The sequence below is a fragment of the Bubalus bubalis genome, chromosome 19, assembly GCF_019923935.1.
Source record: "Bubalus bubalis isolate 160015118507 breed Murrah chromosome 19, NDDB_SH_1, whole genome shotgun sequence".
NCBI classification, from domain to species: domain Eukaryota; kingdom Metazoa; phylum Chordata; class Mammalia; order Artiodactyla; family Bovidae; genus Bubalus; species Bubalus bubalis.
The window spans coordinates 33291045-33311577 of record NC_059175.1 but is presented as its reverse complement, the minus strand read 5'-3'; the positions used below and the strand labels follow the sequence as shown (position 1 = coordinate 33311577).

General features: G+C 43.4%; 1 protein-coding gene across 1 annotated transcript in view; it reads right to left on the bottom strand.

Annotated features, from left to right (window-relative positions):
- MROH2B (maestro heat like repeat family member 2B) overlaps positions 1-20533 on the bottom strand; it is a 77043-nt gene that overhangs the window by 6276 nt on the left and 50234 nt on the right. The window contains exons 26-37 of the mRNA XM_044932730.2: positions 20422-20517; positions 17160-17249; positions 16646-16766; positions 12205-12302; positions 9610-9762; positions 7028-7185; positions 6066-6192; positions 5393-5580; positions 3410-3550; positions 2775-2889; positions 1779-1925; positions 1079-1261 (exon numbers count right to left, since the gene is read on the bottom strand). Of these exons, the coding sequence (XP_044788665.2) occupies positions 1079-1261; positions 1779-1925; positions 2775-2889; positions 3410-3550; positions 5393-5580; positions 6066-6192; positions 7028-7185; positions 9610-9762; positions 12205-12302; positions 16646-16766; positions 17160-17249; positions 20422-20517 (1617 nt within the window). The remainder of the gene's footprint in view (positions 1-1078; positions 1262-1778; positions 1926-2774; positions 2890-3409; positions 3551-5392; positions 5581-6065; positions 6193-7027; positions 7186-9609; positions 9763-12204; positions 12303-16645; positions 16767-17159; positions 17250-20421; positions 20518-20533) is intronic.

The following is a 20533-nucleotide window of genomic DNA, read 5'->3' as shown; positions in this document are numbered from 1 at the left end:
GTGGTTAATAAACCTCTGAAGAGTCAGGAAGAAAGGGTAAGATTAAAAAAAAAACTGGAGTGAATAAATAGGAAAAAATTGGACTTGAGAGGTGATTTTTCTTCAGATTCTATTCAATACTTCTCAGGCTTCATTTAGAGATACAACCCAGTCACTGGCTTGTAAAATATAAGGAGCTAAAAAATTAGGTTTATGGTGAATAATGAAGGAAATAAAGACTTTTCATTCTGGAGACTATCAGGTGAACAGGTAATTTAATAAAGCCTTAATGTTTAAGAAGGATGCACTTGAGGAGCCAGCCAAGAGTTTCCATCTCCTCCAATCACACAACAGGAGCAGACAGGTTTAGATGATAAAAAATAGGTTTATGTTAGATGTGAAATAGATTTTTATATTAATGACAGTGAATAAACCAAGAAGAAATAATAAAATCTAGTTTCCCAGAAGGTATAAAGAAAAATGACCATCCTTTGCCTAGGATCATTGACTAATCTTTTCTGAAATGAGGGCTGTAAACCACATCAGGGGTTGACAAAATTTTTCCTTAAAAGACCAAACGCTGAATAATTTAGACTCTGCAGGACACATGGTTTCTGTAACAACTAATCAGCTCTGCAGATGAAGTGTAAAGGCTGCCATAGATAATATGTAACCAATGAGCACGGCTGTGTTCCATTAGCACTACATTTGCAAAAAGATGTTCTGGGTCGAATTTGGCCCATGAGCCATGGGGCAGTTTAATGACTCCTGGGTGAAATGAACTACGCAAGCATTTTAAGTCTTTGAAATCGTGCACGTGGAAAAGATAGTGTTGGCGGCATCGACATCTAGCCCTGTAATGAGTACTGTCATTATCTGTGTTCCCCCAACAGCAAACGTTGAGGTAAGGATTTAAGTGTAAGGGATTTACATGGGAGGTGAGCCCAGGAAGCAAGATGGACAAGAGAGGAAAGCTACGAAAGGGAGTATAAGTGGGTACGGCAGATGGACACCAAACTGGTCTGCTGCAAGCACCGCCTGAACCTCTTTCTGTTCACTCACTTCTGGGGAGGGAACATTCCTGAACAGGTTCACTTACATCTTCAAAGAAGGTTCTTGTTTGCAGCACTATTTCTTTGAAGTAGAAGCTCACGTCTCTGTCTGTGAGCAGATCCAGGATCTTTTTTAGAGCCTTCAAGCTTTCACAGACGACCTCAGTGCGGGCCAGGTGATAGAGGCCTCTGATGACAGATTCTAATATTATCTGCTTGTGCTTCTTCACCTATTTTGAAATAAGGTCTCTTAATCTCAAAAACTGTTCTATGTGTATCTGGAATAGGGTAGGAGACCCCAGACAAGAGGACTGACATTCTGTTAGGGTCACGGATTCTTCAACACAAGAGCCACTACTTCAGCAATTTATTTGGATTTTCACTTAATTTCTGAAATTAACACACATGGTTACCCCATGTGTAACCATGGGGTGTGGGTTACTAAATAATTATTTTAAAACTCTACTTGTGTCCATGCATGCTCAGTTGGGTCCAGTTCCTTGCAACCCCATGGACTGTAGCCCACCAGGCTCCTTCTTCTCCATGGGATTTTCCAGGCAAGAATAATGGTGTGGGTTGCCATTTCCTTCTCCAGGGGATCTTCCCAACCCATGGATGGAACCTGTCTCCTGTGTCTCTTGCATTGGCAGATGGATTCTTTTTTTTCTTTTAACCACTGAGCCACTTGAGAAGCCCCTAACTCTATTTAGATGAACTACTTTTTGTCCCTCCCCCAACCCCTTTTACCTTGTGAGGGGCTCCAGAAGCTGTATTACCAAGACCCCGGATGGCCATTTGCCTCAGGATGGGGTTGGAGTCCCAAGCACTCTGATCCATCAGGACAAGCACATCCCGTAGTTTCCCGTGCTTCCAAAGGACTGGCTCCTTCATGAGCTGAAAATGACACACTTCTCCCCTTTAGTTGAGGGAAGGGCCTCCCTTCAGGAGAGTTCTGAAGGCATCACAGCTATGATGAAAGGGTAGGGCCCCAGCTGCTTGTGGAGCAGAGGAAGAAGCCTTGGGTGAATATGCAAATCTGGCAGGAACTAAGCTCTAGCAGTAAGCAACCCACAGGTCAAGGTTATGAGCTGATGAGAACCAAAACACCTAGTTAAGAATATATGTGCACGTGCTTAGTTGCTCAGTTGTGTCTGACTCTTTGCGACCTCATGGAATAAAACCCGCCAGGCTCCTCTGTCCATAGAGATTCTCCGGGCAAGAATACTAGAGTGGGTTGCAATGCCCTCCTCCAGGGCATCTTCCTAATCCACAAATCGAACTGGGGTCTCCTGAATTGCAGGCAGATTCTTTACCAGCTGAGCTACCAGGGAAGCCCAGTTAAGAAGATAATTCTAATCTAAATGGGAAAATAGAGCATGGAAAACAGGAGTAACTGATGATGTTATTTCTCTGGACTGGCTGGGCCAGCCTTTATCCCAGGGTGTGGAAGGACTGTAGTATTGATCTATTTGTTGGTTATATTTTGTTTTGTCCTTTGCAGGTTAAGTCTCTATCCTTCTCTGCTTTGGAAATTGATGTCTACAGACCAGAGGGGAGGAAGAGGATGAGGCTGGGTTCTTTTTCCTCTCTCTCTCTCTTCTCAGGTACTGTATCTCTGGCAGTCATTGGGCCTCTCCACTCCCAAAGCTTCTGGTGAAGGTCCCTCTTCCGTGGCTCTGGTTCCCATTGAACTCCTGAGAGAGATACCCCATGGGACCCAACGAGCCTCCTGGGATGGCTTGCCTCAGAGAAGAAAGCTGTGCCCGTTACCCGGTAGTTCTCCGAGGAGGAGGTGAGGGATGGGAGGAGTTGTTCTGTGATGTCCAGTATGATTCCATGTTGCCACATGGCCATGCTCCTAGAAAACCAAGGCTCTCATTGTAGCGGAGACTTTTTTCTTTCTAAACAATGGAAGACACTTTAGTCTATTTCTCTATCAGGAAAATCAATAATTTTAAAAAGGGATGTTAACAAGGAAAGAGCACCAAGCCTTAAACTTTATAGCACCCTATCTAAGTGCCTGACTAAAGTGTTCAGTTCAGTCACTCAGTCGTGTCCAGCTCGTTGCGACCGCATGGACTGCAGCCCGCCAGGCCTTCCTCTCCATCACCAACTCCGGGAGTTTACTTAAACTCTAAAGTGTAGTTTGCCTAAAACTGTTAATTTGTATCGCTATTTTTTGAGGAATTGCTGAGTTTGGAGCTGATCCTACCATGTCTTCCCAACCCCCTTTGCTCTTTCCTCTGTTTTTTTCTTTTTTCTCCTTGACTCTAAGTCCTTGGTGACTCAATGGCTTTCAGTGAAGTTGCCTGCACTGCATTTTCACTTTATTTTCAGTTTTTTCTTTGGTATCTAGTTTTGGAGTATCTGAACATTACCTGGCCAGTGCACAGACTCCTATGTGGTGGGTATTGGGGCTGCTGAGGAGGGTCCACACGTTGTCTCCCTCGTCAGATTCTTTGGTCAGCCCTTCTCTCATGGCCTGGGCCTGCACACACTTCAGAGTTGTAGTCGAGAGCCTGAAAGAGACAGTTGGCATCACAAAAGTAAGTCATCACCATGCAGGGAATTGTGAATCCCCCAAGTCCATAATCCATAATAAATACCATCAAGTTGTCTGTATTCCGTATTTTCACATATTATATCTTGGGGCTTTATATTGACATGTATGAATCTGGTTACTTATAATCACTACATTCTACAGAATAAATATAGCACATTTTGTTTGTTTAAAAAAAATGTTCCCCATAATGCTCCCTTACTTCTGGATGAATGGAGGCTGTGCAAGGAAAACACAGGCAGCCTTGATCTCACACTTTGGTTTTGGGGCCAAAGGGGATATTGACATGTCCTGAAGTCAGTCAATAATTCCCCCAAATCTTAACCTCTTCTGAGGAAATCAAGCCCTGAAGATAGAAAGTGTGAAATACTGTATTTTAGTGGTTCAAACACAGCACCTTGGAAACCAGGATGCATCTCCCAATTGATAGTGCATTCCAGTTGTTGGCCAAACAGTAGTTGTGATGCAGTCTCTATTGATTGTGTCTACAATTCGTGTACACAAACAGATTTAAGTGTGGCTCTTTGAGCTGTCACTGGAGGAGGACCTGGCCACCCACTCCAGTAACCTTGCCTGGAGGATCCCATAGACAGAAGAGCCGGGCAGGCTACAGTCCATAGGATTGCAAAGAGAGGGACACGACTGATGTGACTTAGCATGCACACATGCATGCTTAGAGCTGTAGGTATTTTAGTTAAGTTACGTGTATGTATGTACATGTGCTGAGCCTAACTGCTTCCTTGGTGGCTCAGATGGTAAAGAACCTGCCTGCAATGCAGGAGACCCATATTCAGTCCCTGAGTTGTGAAGATCCCCTAGAGAAGGGAATGGCAACCTACTGTAGTATTCTTGCCTAGAGAATTCCATGTACAGAGGAACCTGGTGGGCTACACAGTCCATGGGGTCACAGAGAGTCAGATGGGACTGTGTGACTGAGTGCATGGGCCTGCACGGGCAAGCAAGCAGACCCAACCCCCCACCCCACCCCACATGCACGCTCACTGAGTCTAATTGCTCTTTAAAATGCCTTTTAATAGGTTGATTTGACTTTGGAACAAAAAGTTAGGCAAGAGAACAGGGAAGCAAAGCAATGTGTTACAGGATAAAAATCTATACTTAATAATCCTCAAAGGGCTCTATGGAGCAATATAAAATATGGATTTAATAGTTTAAGAAAGCACTAATTTATGACTTAATTGGGACTTTTTTAAAAACTTTTTCAATGGTTCATGAAATAATATTGGTTCTTTCAATTGGTGAAGTCTTAGATTTGAGGAAATATGATATTTATTTTTATTTTTCTTCTTTCCTTGTACGGTGTATATGTGTATACTCGTGTTGGACTCTTTGTGATCCCATGGACTGGGGTCCCCCAGGACCCTCAGTCCATAGTATTTTCCAAGCAAAAATACTGGAGTGGGTTCCATTTCCTTCTCCAGGGGATCTTCCCGACCTAGGGATTGAACCTGCATCTCTTGCATTGGCAGTCTCCTTTGTTGGGAGACAGATTCTTTACCACTAGTGCCACCTGCCTTGACTATTACAGAATTCCAACTTTCCTTGAAAGGTTTCAAGGAAAGAAGACAAAGGAAGTGGATGGGGCACTCTAGAGAAGAGGATGTTGCTGCTTATAAGACTGTTCTGGACAACAGTGCCTGGGTACCAGTTCCGGGAAGAAGGGCTATGAGGCTCAGGGATGGAGGGCCCTTGTTTCTAAATGGGTAGTTGAGGCCATGCCAGGCCCTTTTCTGGAGTCTTGGGTCAGGATGTCTCCAGAAGGCCCTTCTGACTGGCCGTTTACCTGCAGGGGTCAGCTATCTGCTGCCGCTCCCCCTGCGGCATCACCCGCCGGCGGCGGCTGAGGGCGGAGGTGGGCATCTTCTGACCGAGCATGCAGCTGACCAGCTTCAGGAGAAGCGCGAACAGCTCCGGGTACAGGCTCGCGACAGGGGTGCCCGTCGACACCACTTCATACACGGAACAGGCCACCTGCGGGGAGGAAGGGTCTCATGTCAGGTGGGGCTGACCTTCCAGGCTGTTTTCCCTCCACAGGATTGCTTCCCAGGCGGACTACACTTGTGGTAAAAGCACACAGAAAGGGGAGAAAATGGAGGGTTTGTTTTTCTGGAAACTTCTCAACTCAGACTGTGTTTTTCTCTCAGGGCTCCCATGTGGGGTGACTCCAAAGTCTAGTTGGCACCGTCAGGTTAGGCTTAGGGTCTTTTGACAACAATTAGATGTCTTAAAGGATAATTTGGAAACACAGAGGCACAGATTTTCCTTGGGCTGGTGAGAAATTGGCTTCTAAATATGATCAGCCGCAAAGTCATTGCCATACCACTGCCATGATTGTCCAGTATAAACTGGAGTCGATTTAAAACCAGAGTCTAAGAGGGGAAGAAGTGTGATTAATGCTGCACCACCCACTGCCAGGTGGGAACAAGCTCAGATGTGTGACGGGTTGTCCAACTCACAGATATTGCCTCTATCCTGGCTAGGTCATCTTCTAACTCGTTCTTCAGTTTGTCGACTAAGGCTCGCAAGAGTTTGCCACTGGAGGCTGGGTTCTCAGCCAGAGATTTCCACAGTGTCTTTGTGTCTCTAGGGAAGGAAGGCAGGAAGCTGATGAGGCTCAACTCCTTGGCAGATGAGCTTTTCCATTGGATCCACTCTAAAACCACATTATGACTAATCACAATCACAGGGACAAGTGGACATGCCAACCTGCCTGGGGATAATAAGCATACTTTATTTAACAATCTAGCATTTGGGCCTTGGGTTGCTGAGGTTTGTTAACATCCATCAAGACAGAAACCTCTCATATAGATTCATTCTCAGCAACCAGAAAGGGGGGAAATAATCACTTTCTGCTGCTGCTGCTGCTAAGTCGCTTCAGTCGTGTCCGACTCTGTGCGACCCCAGAGATGGCAGCCCACCAGGCTCCCCCGGTCCTGGGATTCTCCAGGCAAGAACACTGGAGTGGGTTGCCATTTCCTTCTCCAATGCACGAAAGTGAAAAGTGAAAGTGAAGTCTCTCAGTCGTGTCCGACTCCTAGCGACCCCATGGACTGCAGCCCACTAGGCTCCTCCGTCCATGGGATTTTCCAGGCAAGAGTACTGGAATGGGGTGCCATTACCTTCTCTGAATCACTTTCTAAAACTCACTTACTCTTATTTTAAATATATATATATATACACACATACACACACATATATACATATATATATACCTAAAATTCGCATCATCCAATGAGGACATATATTTGAAAAATACTTGGAAAACCATTACCTGTGATTCAAGCACCGTTTCTGAAATTAGTCAGGTGAGATGTTTTCAACTTTTGCTTGCTATCTTTCTCTCAAACCAGAGATTCTTCCCCAGTGCCTTACAGAGGGGTCTTCCCTGGGAAAATGGACCACCTTAGTTTGAATCTACCTGTCAAATGGCAGAGGCTTCTGTAAAAGGTTGGCAACAACTGCGTCCATATGAAAGCTGGCTATCTGAGAGATGGCTTCTAGCATAAACTGAAAACTTTCCTCCTTTTGTCTGAGGACCGGCATGTGATGGTAAATTATGCCCAAGATCTCCAACAGCTAAAAAGAAAAAGCCAATTCAATCACTGAATCATCATTTTTCCTTGACATGGTTGGCTTAGGTCATGTACGGTCAGCAAGTTGTGGATGGTGATTGATGAAATAGAAATAATGTTAAGGAGGTGATTGATTCTATACATGGCCTATCTCTTGCTCAGGACAATTATTGATAGATTAGGCATTTATTCTTCAATCAGTTTAGCAAACATTTAGTAAAGGCAGCATTATGCCAGGTGCTGAGTTAGGCATTGTGGGGAATTTACCAGGGTTGCATAAGATGTAGCTGTTTCTCAAATGGAATGAGTCATCTCATAAAGGACTTCAGCTGTACACCCAAAGGCTTGTGCACAAAATTGTGTATGACAAATGGTGTACAAGAGATTCACGGGATGGATAGGGGAATCCAGAAGTAACTGAGGTCACCGTGGAGGGACATCTGGTCTGGGTCTCAAAGGATATATACCAATTCCAAAAGGCAAGGTGGAGATGGCGAGGAAAGGAATCCTCATCAGAAGGAACAAGACAGGTAAAAATGCAAATAGAACACAGAGGGTTCAGAGAGCAGTGAAACTAATCTATCCTCCACTATTGGATACATGTCATTATACACCTGTCAACACCAAAACTAAAAGCTCTAATGTGAACTGTGGACTTTGGGTGATTATAGGATGGGTCAATGTAGGTTCATCGATTGTAGCAAACGTAACCTGAGGTGAGGGATGTTGGAAGTGTGGAGATAGGAGGTGTACTGAAACTCTGTAACTTCTGCTCAGTTTTGCTGTGAACCTAATGGCTTTAAAAAGTACTGCAGTACTGCTACTGCTAAATCACTTCAGTTGTGTCCGACTCTGTGCGACCCCATAGACGGCAGCCCACCAGGCTCCCCCGTCCCTGGGATTCTCCAGGCAAGAACACTGGAGTGGGTTGCCATTTCCTTCTCCAAAGCATGAGAGTGAAAAGTGAAAGTGAAGTCGCTCAGTCTTGTTCAACCCTCAGCGACTCCATGGACTGCAGCCTTCCAGGCTCCTCCGTCCATGGGATTTTCCAGGCACGAGTAATGGAGTGGGGTGCCATTGCCTTCTAAAATCTATATAAAAACTACACGAAAGCCTGGTAGAAGCAGATGTAGAAAAGCTTTATGGAATAGGAGAATGGTTCAGTTTGGAGCACAGAAAGAATGAAGGTGAGAAAAAAGAGGAGGATAACTTGATAGACAAGACAAAGCTGAATCCTAAAGGGCATTGAGGGCCACATTTCTGAGTTTGGATGTTAGTCTGTGTGCAACAGGGAATTATATCATGCATTTGGATTTTTGACATGGATTAGAACATGTCTCTATGCGAAAGCAACTTGCGTCCAGTAGATATTTCTCTTTCTTATTTTGGATAGACATTTTTAGGTTAAATATAACATTTTTCATAGAATTTTAATTCCTTTATCATAAATATCCTGCAAGCCTGATTATCACACAGTCCCATACTAGTGATTCTTGGAAAACATTTAGGTCCCTAGCCTTTACCTAGCATGTGAACAACTTCCCCTTTTATGTTTAACACACAAACACATGGATATTCTAAATTTATTAACCTTTCATTCTTCCATGATTGGCCTAGGGCCTGCCACAGTATATACTCAATAAATGTTTTTGAAAACAAACGAACAGTTGGACAGTAATTAGAACAGAGGTCATTTGTAAAAGTCATGCTTTGGAGAATTCTTTAATTTAGGATGATTAACTCTGGGCTCTGGGGTCCATGACTTCTTCCTCCTGTTACTCTTGGGAAGGAAGTCTTTCTGGGTTAAAAATTCTTTTCCTCATCATTGATCTCTGAATTGCTAATATTTTGATTCTGACTTTAGGAGAGAGAGAAGAAAGCATATCCATTTGGAGCTCTTAACCAGACTTTCTGAATTTAAATCCAATCTCTCTGCTTAATTCTGTAGTTGGGAGAAAGGATTGAGGACTTTTCTTTCAGTCAGTTCCTCAAGGATAGCCTTCTTTATCAGAAAATACCTAAAGGATGTTAAAGAGCAGCTCACAGGGTGGCAGTGGAGTTAGAAAATGCACCTGGCCATCTCAAAGGTTCACGAGATCGCTCTTATGCTTGTAGATCTTACAACCCAGTTTTGCACACCCCACATGCTTCTGGTTCAGATATTCTTCCTCTGGCCAGAGACAGAGGCAGCTTAGAAAGTGCTCATCATCACAGACTAGAGAGGCAATTGAGTCAGGCGAGACGGGCCCTCCGCCTGAGCCTGGTTGCTCATACACAACTTGGGTCTCTGTTGAGGCCTCCTGAGGCTGTGTATACTCTTGCCTGTGACTCATCAGAGGACCAACTGAGGAGTGATGACCTGCTTCTGGTACTGGCATTTCAGAAGTGCTAGAATCGTGCTCAGTTGTCAGACTGGCTGTCAGTTCACCTGGTCTTCCAGAGTAGCTCCCTGCTCCTTCAAGGCAGTGATCATCCAGATGCCACAGGCCTTTGTACATGGGGGGTTGAGGCTCTCCAGACCATCCAGGGTTTCCTCCAGGAACACGAGCATTTCTTCACTGGGGATGAGTTTACTGACAATCTGAGAAAGGACCCAGAAAGACTCATGTCACCAATCCCTCCTTCATATCTGGACCCAGAAAGACTCATGTCACCAACCCCTCACTTCATATCTGGACCCAGAAAGACTCACGTAACCAAGCCCCTCACTTCCTATCTGGACACCCAAAACATGCTGTCCTTTGTTTTACGATATTAGAAACCACTGGGCTTTCCAAAGAGTTAGCGTATGACTGAGGCCATAGAAACTAGAGAAAATACTAAAATAGGACATAGACATGGCCTTTCAGTCTAAGTAAAACTTTCCTTGAAGTTGCTTTCTAGAAATCATTTCATATTTATTAAATTTTAGGTCTGCCAAGGCAATTTCCCCTCCAAACCTGAATTTACAACATGCCCCATAATGGAAAAATAATGCATAAATGCAATTTAAATGTTGTCAAGTACTTTCATATACATTTCATCTATCATAGAAATGTATTGTGTCTGCCAAAGAGTAGCTAGGAGCTAGGCTTGAGGATTCAGGAAATCTATCACATGTACTAAGTGCCTGGCTAAATAGCCTGTGCCTCACAGTATTCAAATGGAGGGTGAATTAAGATGAACCCTGTCTTTTGCTTTTGTGTGTTTCAATATTGAGTAGTCAATAAAAAGGTCAAGAAAATAAGACTTTGTAATTTTGGTCTCTTGACAATAATTATATAGAATGTTTGATTGTATATGTCTCTGTGTATGTGCGAATGAAAAGGCAAGCAGGGTAAATGAAAAGTTAGCAGTCTGAATAAATTCCAGAAGCATTATCTGGGGCTTTAACCAAACAAGAAGGTCATGGTTTTGAGTTTGTGGGTATGAAAACATTCCTATTCACAACTGAATTCCCTCTGTATTAAATGGCCCAGTGATGTGTGGTAGAACAATCTTTGAGAGGACATGAATTCTTTTTCATGAGTAGCTGCCTGTCCTAGCTGGATTCTGAGTTACCATGGCTCCAAGATCAAGGCCTAGACTCATGTGTCTGTTCTTTGGAGCACCAAATGTCTGCCTGGGTCCAAGCTCAACAGTTACGTGTTTTTTTCTTTCTCATATTGGGATGATACTGGCTTAGGAATAAAGGAAGGAAGGGAACTCATGTTTTTGACACTTATTGCGCATCAGACACTGTCTTAGGCATTGGACCTGTTTTCCCTCCCTGTGCCCCCATGAGTTTCTCTCCTGTATACTCATCACTTTCTTGTCCCTGCTGTCGCCTCCTTAGTCCAAGCCACCTGAGCTCGCACATGGATTCTTACAGTTTCCTCCAAACTGACCTCACTAGTTTCACTCTTGCCAGCCTATAGTCTAGTTTCATCATGGCAGCCAGGTGACCCTTCAGAAATAAAGTTGTATCACATTCTTCCTCATAGAATCACTGCTTGCCCATAAGGAGATTTTTCAAGTTAGGAAAAATGCTTTGTTCTCAAGAAAGTTCCCTTCTCTCTGTTATTGTCATGATGACCAATTTTGTTGTTTACCGCCCTCAGTGGGTAATTACCATAGTATACATATAAATCCACAATGTCTGCATTAGGAATAATGCTGTCTCACACAAGTTGTACATTTCACACCTGCCACATTGTATGTAGTGGTTTTGACTCTTCTGTTCAAATCCCTCTGCTGGTTTTTGATTTTTATTAGAGTGAAACCAAGGCTCTTATTAAGGCCTGGAAGGCACTTCAATCTGCTCTGGGCTATCTCTTGGATCTCAGGACCCACTTCTTTCTCCACCTCAGGGCCTTTGCACATACTGTTACCCCCTTTGCCTGGAATGTTCTTTCCAGATATCTTTGTGGTTCTCTCTTTCAGAGTTGTGATCCCAGGGGATCTGCACCCACCTTACTCTTTATTCCCCTCCTTGACTTTGTGTTTCTCACTTATCACTACCTGACATCATATTTATTTGGCTGCTCCATCCACTAGGACGTGAACTCAGTGAGGGCAGGCATTTCTATCCTAAGACCCTGGAAAATAGTCTGGCACGTGGTAGAAGCACAGGGCACATGAGGTGAATGAATAAGTGACTGAATAAATGAATGAATTGATTGACCAATTCTCATAGCAGCTCTGAGACGGAGGTTATGCATTTTTTTAAGATGAGGAAATGGATCACATAGTGCATGCACTTCAAGGGGTGCACACAGAATACATCTGATGGACTCCAATGCCCTGTTTCTCTCATTTTACCCTACTGCCTCCTTCACCTGGAGAGGACTGCGTGGTTCCCTAGGTTTCCCAGAGTTTGAAATGAGATTAGCAGGGGTTGCTTATATACATGGACCCAGATTTAATGAGTGGACAAAGTCTTTTATTTTGCTAGAATGGCTAGACTGTTTGCCCTCTTTGGTAGAGGTGCGTACACAGCTGGCTCATTTGAAAATCAACCCAGAATCATCCTTATGTCCCTTGATCAGTCCTCCATATCTATTACCTTTGCTATTTTGGAGGAAATCTTGATCTGGACCTGCACATCATCACATTGCAGCCCTTCCTGCAAATCCTGTAGTCTTTCCACTTCCAGGTGAACACCTACAATCAATAAAGGGTGACATGGGAGTTCAAAGAGCTGATAGGGGTTGAAGAGGCTGTCTATATTTTAACGTGACACTAATTCAGCTGCTGGATGCCTTTCACAAACGCACGAAAGCCTCTCTGATGAGCATAAGAGCAAACACTGATTGAGGAGTTTCAGCATGCTAAAAGCATGCTAAATACTCTGATCTCATTTATTACTCCTAGAGATCATCTGAGGTTATTTGCAGTTGAGAAAACTGACACAGAGAGATGTAAAGTCATTTGGCCAGGTCATGCAGGGGGTGAGAATGGAAGGTTGGAACTTGACCCTGGTCGACACCACTGCCCAGGCTCTTACTACTCTGCTGTACTGCTGGCTCCATTGGAGTTCTATCCTGCAGTGAACGTCTGTTGAGGGGAATGGTAAGGTAACCATTGTAATCATTGAAATTGTGTGATTGTTGATAGTGAATGTGAAGTCGTGTCTGACTCTTACCGACCCCATGGACTGCAGCCTACCAGGCTCCTCCGTCCATGGGATTTTCCAGGCAAGAGTATTGGAGTGGGTTGCCATTGCCTTCTCCGATATTGACTTGTAAATGCAGACCTCAATGGTAATGATTTTCTGTTTGTTGTCAGGAGTTAGTAATTGGTGGAAACTCACACCTGAATCACTCTCTGGGAGGTAGCTTAGCCTCCTGGGCAAAGGACCTGGGCTCAAAGTCCAGCTTCACTGCTTTCAATTGTCCAAACAACTGGTAAATTTCTCAACCTCTGATCTATTATCTGCATTAACAATGGACTGAACAACATCCACAAATATTAAGTGGGCATTTAATTCAGTAAAACACTAGTTACTTGTATCCAGTACATATTTAATTTAATGATCATATTCTTTCTCTCTCTCTCTACCATGTTTATTTGATCAAACAGGAAAAAGAGTTAATGAAAAATGAAGTATGGGATTTCCTGCTAACAAAGAGCATTTAAGAACTGGAACTTGGCATGTTTCAGGAAAATAAAGGGACCTAAAGGGAGAAATATAGATCTGATCACCTGGAGAACTATGGACAGAGGTTCCTAACATTGTACAGGAGACAGTGATTAAAACCACCTCCAAGAAAAAGAAATGCAAAAAGGCTAAATGGTTATCTGGGAGGCCTTAAAATAGTTGAGAAAAGAAGAGAAGCAAAAAAAGGAGAAAAGGAAAGATATAACTATCTGAATTCAGAGTTCCAAAGAATAGCAAGGAGAGATAAGAAAGTCTTCTTAAGTGAACAATGCAGAGAAATAGAAAACAATAGGATGGGGAAGACTAAAGATCTCTTTAAGGAAATTAGAGATACCAAGGGAACATTTCATGCAAAGATGGGCTCAATAAAGGACAGAAATGGCATGGACCTAATAGAAGCAGAAGATATTACAAGAGGTGGCAAGAATACACAGAAGAACTATACAAAAGATCTTCATGACTGAATAATCACGATGGTGTGATCACTCACTTAGAGCCAGACATCTTGGAGTGTGAAGTCAAGTGGGCCTTAGGAAGCATCATTACGAACAAAGCTAGTAGAGATGACAGAATCCCAGTTGACCTATTTCAAATTCCAAAAGATGATGCTGTGAAAGTGCTGCACTCAATGTGCCAGCAAATTTGGAACACTCAGCAGTGGCCACAGGACTGGAAATGGTCAGTTTTCATTCCAATCTCAAAGAAAAGCAATGCCAAAGAATGTTCAAACTACCACACAATTGCATTCATCTCACATGCTAGCAAAGTAATGCTCAAAATTCTCCAAGCTAGGCTTCAACAGTACACGAATCGAGAAGTTCCAGATGTTCAAGCTGGATTTAGAAAAAAACAGAGGAATCAGAGACAAATTGCCAGCATCTGTTGGATCACAGAAAAAGCAAGAGAATTCCAGAAAAACATCTAGTGCTTCACTGACTATGCCAAAGCCTTTGACTGTATGGATCACCACAAACTGTGGAAAATTCTTAAAGAGATGGGAATACCAGACCACTCAACTTGCCTCCTGAGAAGCCTGTATGCAGGTCAAGAAGCAACAGTTAGAACTGGACATGGAACAGACTAGTTCAAAATTGGGAAAGCGATACATCAAGGCTGTATATTGTTACCCTGCTTATTTAACTTATATGCAGAGTACATCATGGGAAATCCTGGGCTGGATGAAGCACAAGCTGGAATCAAGATTGCTGGGAGAAATATGAATAACATCAGATATGCAGATGACATTATCCTTATGGCAGAAAGCAAAGAGGAACTAAAGAGCCTCTTGATGAAAGTGAAAGAGGAGAACGAAAAAGCTGGCTTAAAACTCAATATTCAAAAAATGAAGATCATGACATCTGGTCCCCTTACTTCATGGCAAATAGATGGAGAAACAATAGAAACAGTCAGAGACTTTATTTTCTTGGGCTCCAAAATCACTGCAGATGGTGACTGCAGCCATGATAGTAAAAGACACTTGCTCCTTGGAAGAAAAGCTGTGAAAAATCTAGATAGCATATTAAAAAATAGACATTACTTGGCCAACAATGGTCCATATAGTGAAAACCATGGTTTTTCCAGTAGTCATGTATGGATATGAGAGTTGGACCATAAAGAAGACTGATCATTGAAAAAGTGATGCTTTTGAACTGTGGTGTTAGAGAAGACTCTTGAGAATCCCTTGGACTGCAAAGAGATGAAGCCAGTCAATCCTAAAGGAAACCAGTCCTGAATATTCACTGGAAGGACGGATGCTGAAGCTGAAGCTCCAATAATTTGGCCACCTGATGCAAAGAACTGACTCAATGGAAAAGACCCTGATGCTGGGAAAGATTGAAGGCAGGAGGAGAAGGGGATGACAGAGGACAAGATGGTTGGATGATATCACCAACTCAATAGAGTTTGAGCAAGCTCCAGGAAATGATGAAAGACAGGGAAGCCTGGCATGCTGTAGGCCATGGGGTCGCAAAGAGTTGGACATGAACAACAACAAAGAAAGACCAGGCAGAAGAATAATAGAATTCCTTTCTTCCTATGAGGTCCTTTTGTGGTACATTTCTTGTCTTATTAGAATGGTCCTTTAATTCTCACCCCTTTAATTCATTTTTTTTCTGGCTTTGATAAAATCATACACCCTTCATGAATTCTCTTCCCAAATCCCAAGGGACTGTCAGATCTATTCAGGTTCTGCTGAATAGTTTTTCCCTATTGACTGACTCTATCATCTGCCCTCAACCAAATTCCACCTGTCTTTCACACACTTTTAGCATGTAAATTTAGAATTGTTATGTCTCTGTGTCCCAGCATCAGAACAGTGTCTGACACACAAAAAGGCACTCAAATACTTCCCTAGGGGCTTCCTTTGTAGCTCGTTAGTGAAGAATCTGCCTGCAGTGCAGGACACCCGGGTTCAATTCCTGGGTTGGGAAGATGCCCTGGAGAAGGGATAGGCTACCCACTCCAGTATTCTTGCCTGGAGACTTCCTTGGACAGAGGAGCCTGGCAGGCTACAGTCCATGGGTTCAAAGAGTCAGACACAACTTAGTGGCTAAACCACCTCTTTCACCTTCTTCAAGAGGCTTAGTTCCTCTTCGCTCTCTGCTATCAGGGTAGTGTCATCTGCATATCTGAGGTTATTAATATTTCTCCCGGAAATCTAGACTCTTAATTCTACATCTAAAAGAATGAAGAGTCTAGGGTAGGTATGAGTGGCAGTCAAGCTGGCTGGGGGATTCTGGCTGTATCCGGTCTGGAGGGAACTGTACACAAGGCAGGTCCCACCTTGGCAAAACACTTGCTGATTCAACCTGGATTTAATCAGGAAGCCCTGAGTGTTGGTTTCAGCCTGATACTGAGGTTTTGAAATTCCTTCTGTTTCCTGACATTGATAGGTATATACACATTCCGGCAGAGCAGGCAGAGGTCCTGCTATGCAAGCTACGAAAATCTCTACAAAGTTATCTCTCTTAGAGAACTCTGAAATTCACTTAGCACCAGGATAATAGTATGATTTCCTCTGAAAGAAAACTGTGTGGTAGAAAAAGCTTTGCTAATATGCCCAATTGGTGTGTGATTTAAATCAGACACTCTCAAAACATTTCACCTGCTTTAATAGATCTTTATGATGCTTTGGTGCTATTATCTTTATTTCAAAAAACCCAAAAAGCAGAGCCACTGAGGAAAAAGGATCAAAGAGAGAGAGAGAAATTGTGTGACATAACTCAGAAATGACTGAACTAGGGGAGAAGAAAGAGAGAGAGAGGAAGGAGAGAGACAGAGATATACAAAGAGAAAAATGAAAACAGGTATCTTCTCTGCATCTGTGGGTTTCTCATCCTTCCCTCACCTTTTATAGAGAACAGACCAATAGCCGAACTAGCAGCCGCCTGGCGAATGGAGGGCAGGGTGTCACAGGAGTGAGGAGCCAGGAGGCCAAGGAGTGAGCCAATCTTAAAATTCTCTGGTGCCTGCAGGATAAAGGAGGATCCCAAGGTGATGGGGGTGGCTTGATGATGTTTTAGGATAGTCCCAACACTGGATATTAAGTCCTTGTTTCCTCCATGCAGGTCCTTAGAATAAAATGGAATCTCGGACTTTCCAAGCGGACAGGCAAGCAAAGACAAATGAATCGCTTCACTCCCTGCCTCCCAATCTCCCCCTCCCCCCGCCCCCCGCAACCCCTCAGCCAGCTCCTGCTTGTACTCACAGTGCTGTGGGATGGGGCAGACCTCAGGGCGGCTCTCTGAAAAAACTCCGCCTGGACTGGAGATCCTTCACACAGGAGTTTTGGATTCCAGCGGCCTCCGAAGTCCTTGCTGTTAGCAGGCAATGACATCCACCCATTCTAGGGGCTTACTCACCTCGACATCATTTGTCAGAACTTTTGCGGTGATCTGGAAGGCTCTTTCTCTTTCCCAGTCTTTTTGTGAGACAAGCCACATTCGGAGAAGCTGTTGGTCAAAGAGTAAAAGTGCTTTCCTTCAGTTCAGTTCAGTTCAGTCTCTCAGTTGTGTCTGACTCTTTGCGACCCCATGAACTGCAGCAAGCCAGGCCTCCCTGTCCATCACCAACTCCCGGAGCCTACCTAAACTCATGTCCATTTAGTCAGTGATGCCATCCAACCATCTCATCCTGTGTCCTTCATTTTTCCTCCTGCTCTCAATCTTTCCCAGCATCAGGGTCTCTTCAAATGAGTCAGCTTCAGGCAGCCAAAGTATTGGAGTTTCAGCTTCAACATCAGTCCTTCCAATGAACACTCAGAACTGATCTCCTTTAAGACGGACTGGTTTGATCTCCTCGGAGTCCAAGGGACTCTCAAGAGTCTTCTCCAACACCACAGTTCAAAAGGATCAATTCTTCAGTGCTCAGCTTTCTTCACAGTCCAACTCTCACATCCATACATGACCACTGGAAAAACCATAGCCTTGACTAAATGGACCTTTGTTGGCAAAGTAATGTCTCTGCTTTTGAATATGCAGTCTAGGTTGGTCATAACTTTTCTCCCAAGGAGCAAGTGTCTTTTAATTTCATGGCTGCTGTCACCATCTGCAGTGACTTTGGAGCCCCCCAAAATAAAGTCTGCCACTGTTTCCACTGTTTCCCCATCTATTTCCCATGAAGTGATGGGACCGGATGCCATGATCTTCGTTTTCTGAATGTTGAGCTTTAAGCCAACTTTTTCACTCTCCTCTTTCACTTTCATCAAGAGGCTCTTTAGTCCCTCTTCACTTTCTGCCATAAGGGTGGTGTCATCTGCATATCTGAGGTTATTGATATTTCTCCCGGCAATCTTGATTCCAGCTTGTGCTTCCTCCAGCCCAGTAGAGGAAGTTAAATAAGCAGGGTGACAATATACAGCCTTGACGTCCTCCTTTTCCTATTTGGAACCAGTCTGTTGTTCCACGTCCAGTTCTAACTGTTGCTTCCTGATCTGCATACAGGTTTCTCAAGAGGCAGGTCAGAGGCTGGTCTGGTATTCCCATCTCTTTGAGAATTTTCCACAGTTTCTTGTGATCCACACAGTAAAAGGCTTTGGCATAGTCAATAAAGCAGGAATAGATGTTTTTCTGGAACTCTTTTGCTTTTTCGATGATCCGGCAATGTTGGCAATTTGATCTCTGGTTCCTCTGCCTTTTCTAAAACCAGCTTGAACATCTGGAAGTTCACGTATTGCTGAAGCCTGGCTTGGAGAATTTTGAGCATTACTTTACCTAGCGTGTGAGATGAGTGCATTTGTGCAGTAGTTTGAGCATTCTTTTGCATTTCCTTTCTTTGGGATTGGAATGAAAACTGACTTTTTCCAGTCCTGTGGCCACTGCTGAGTTTTCCAAATTTGCTGACACATTGAGTGCAGCACTTTCATAGCATCATCTTTTAGGATGTGAAGTAGCTCAACTAGGATTCCATCACCTCCACTAGCTTTGTTTGTAGTGATGCTTCCTAAGGCCCACTTGACTTCACATTCCAGGATGTCTGTTTCTAGATGAGTGATCACACCATTGTGATGATCTGGGTCATGAAGATCTTTTTGTACAGTTCTTCTGTGTATTCTTGCCACATCTTCTTAATATCTTCTGCTTCTGTTAGGTCCATACCATTTCTGTCCTTTATTGAGCTCATCTTTGTATGAAATGTTCCCTTGATATCTCTAATTTTCTTGAAGAGATCTCTAGTCTTTCCCATTCTATGTTTTCCTCTATTTCTTAGCACTGATCACTTAAGAAGGCTTTCTTATCTCTCCTTGCTGTTCTTTGGAACTCTGCATTCAAATGGGTATATCTTTCCTTTTCTCCTTTGTTTTTCGCTTCTCTTCTTTTCACAGCTATTTGTAAGGCCTCCCCAGACAGCCATTTTTCTTTTTTTCATTTCTTTTTCTTGGGGATGTTCTTGATCCCTGTCTTCTGTACTATGTCATGAACCTCTGTCCATAGTTCTTCAGGCACTCTGTCTATCAGATCTAGTCCATTAAATCTATTTCTCACTTCCACTGTATAATCGTAAAGGAGTTTATTTAGGTTATACCTGAATGGTTTAGTGGTTTTCCCTACTTTCTTCAATTTAAGTCTGAATTTGGCAATAAGGAGTTCATGATCTGAGCCACAGTCAGTTCTCGGTCTTGTTTTTGCTGACTGTATTGAGCTTCTCCATCTTTGGCTGCAAAGAATATAATCAATCTGATTTCGGTGTTGGCCATCTGGTGATGTCCATGTGTAGGATCTTCTCTTGTGTTGTTGGAAGAGGGTGTTTGCTATAACCAATGCATTCTCTTGGCAAAACTCTATTAGCCTTTGCCCTGTTTCATTCTGTACTCCAAGGCCAAATTTTCCTGTTACTCCAGGTGTTTCTTGACTTCCTACTTTTGCATTCCAGTCTGTTATAATGAAAAGGACATCTTTTTTGGGTGTTAGTTCTAAAAGATCTTGTAGTCTTCATAGAACCATTCAACTTCAGCTTCTTCAGTGTTACTTGTCAGGGCATAAACTTGGATTACCGTGATATTGAATGGTTTGCCTTGGAAATGAACAGAGATCATTCTGTCCTTTTTGATATTGCATCAAAGTACTGCATTTTGGACTCTTTTGTTGACTATGATGGCTACTGCATTTCTTATAAGGGATTCCTGTCCACAGTAGTAGATATAATGGTCATCTGAGTTAAATTCACCCATTCCAGTCCATTTTAGTTCTCTGATTCCTAGAACATTGATGTTCACTCTTGCCATCTTCTGTTTGACCACTTCCAATTTGCCTTGATTCATGGACCTAACATTCCAGGTTCCTATGCAATATTGCTCTTTACAGCATTGGACCTTGCTTCTATCAACAGTCACATCCAGAAGTGGGTGTTGTTTTTGCTTTGGCTCCATCCCTTCATTCTTTCTGAAGTTATTTCTCCACTGATCTCCAGTTGCATATTCTTTCATATTTATCCATTCTCGTTCTCTTGCTCTCACTCTGCCTCTTCTGGAATAGGGTGCTGGCCTCTCCACAAACACTGTGTAAGTGGGCTGGCTCTGTGGTGTTGGTGGGGGGCTATGTGGGTCAGGCTAGATGAGTTCCCGGGAGGAGGCGGAGTTTGGAGGGTGACCTGGAGCACAGGTTAGGGTCCATGGGACCTACTCACATTGAACATTTCTTGGCAGTCCTCTGCTTTCATGTTATCCCACATCATGGTCCTCAGCAGCTTTCCGAGAGCATCCATGGATCGTTCGTAGAGAAACTGAAATGAAGTGAGT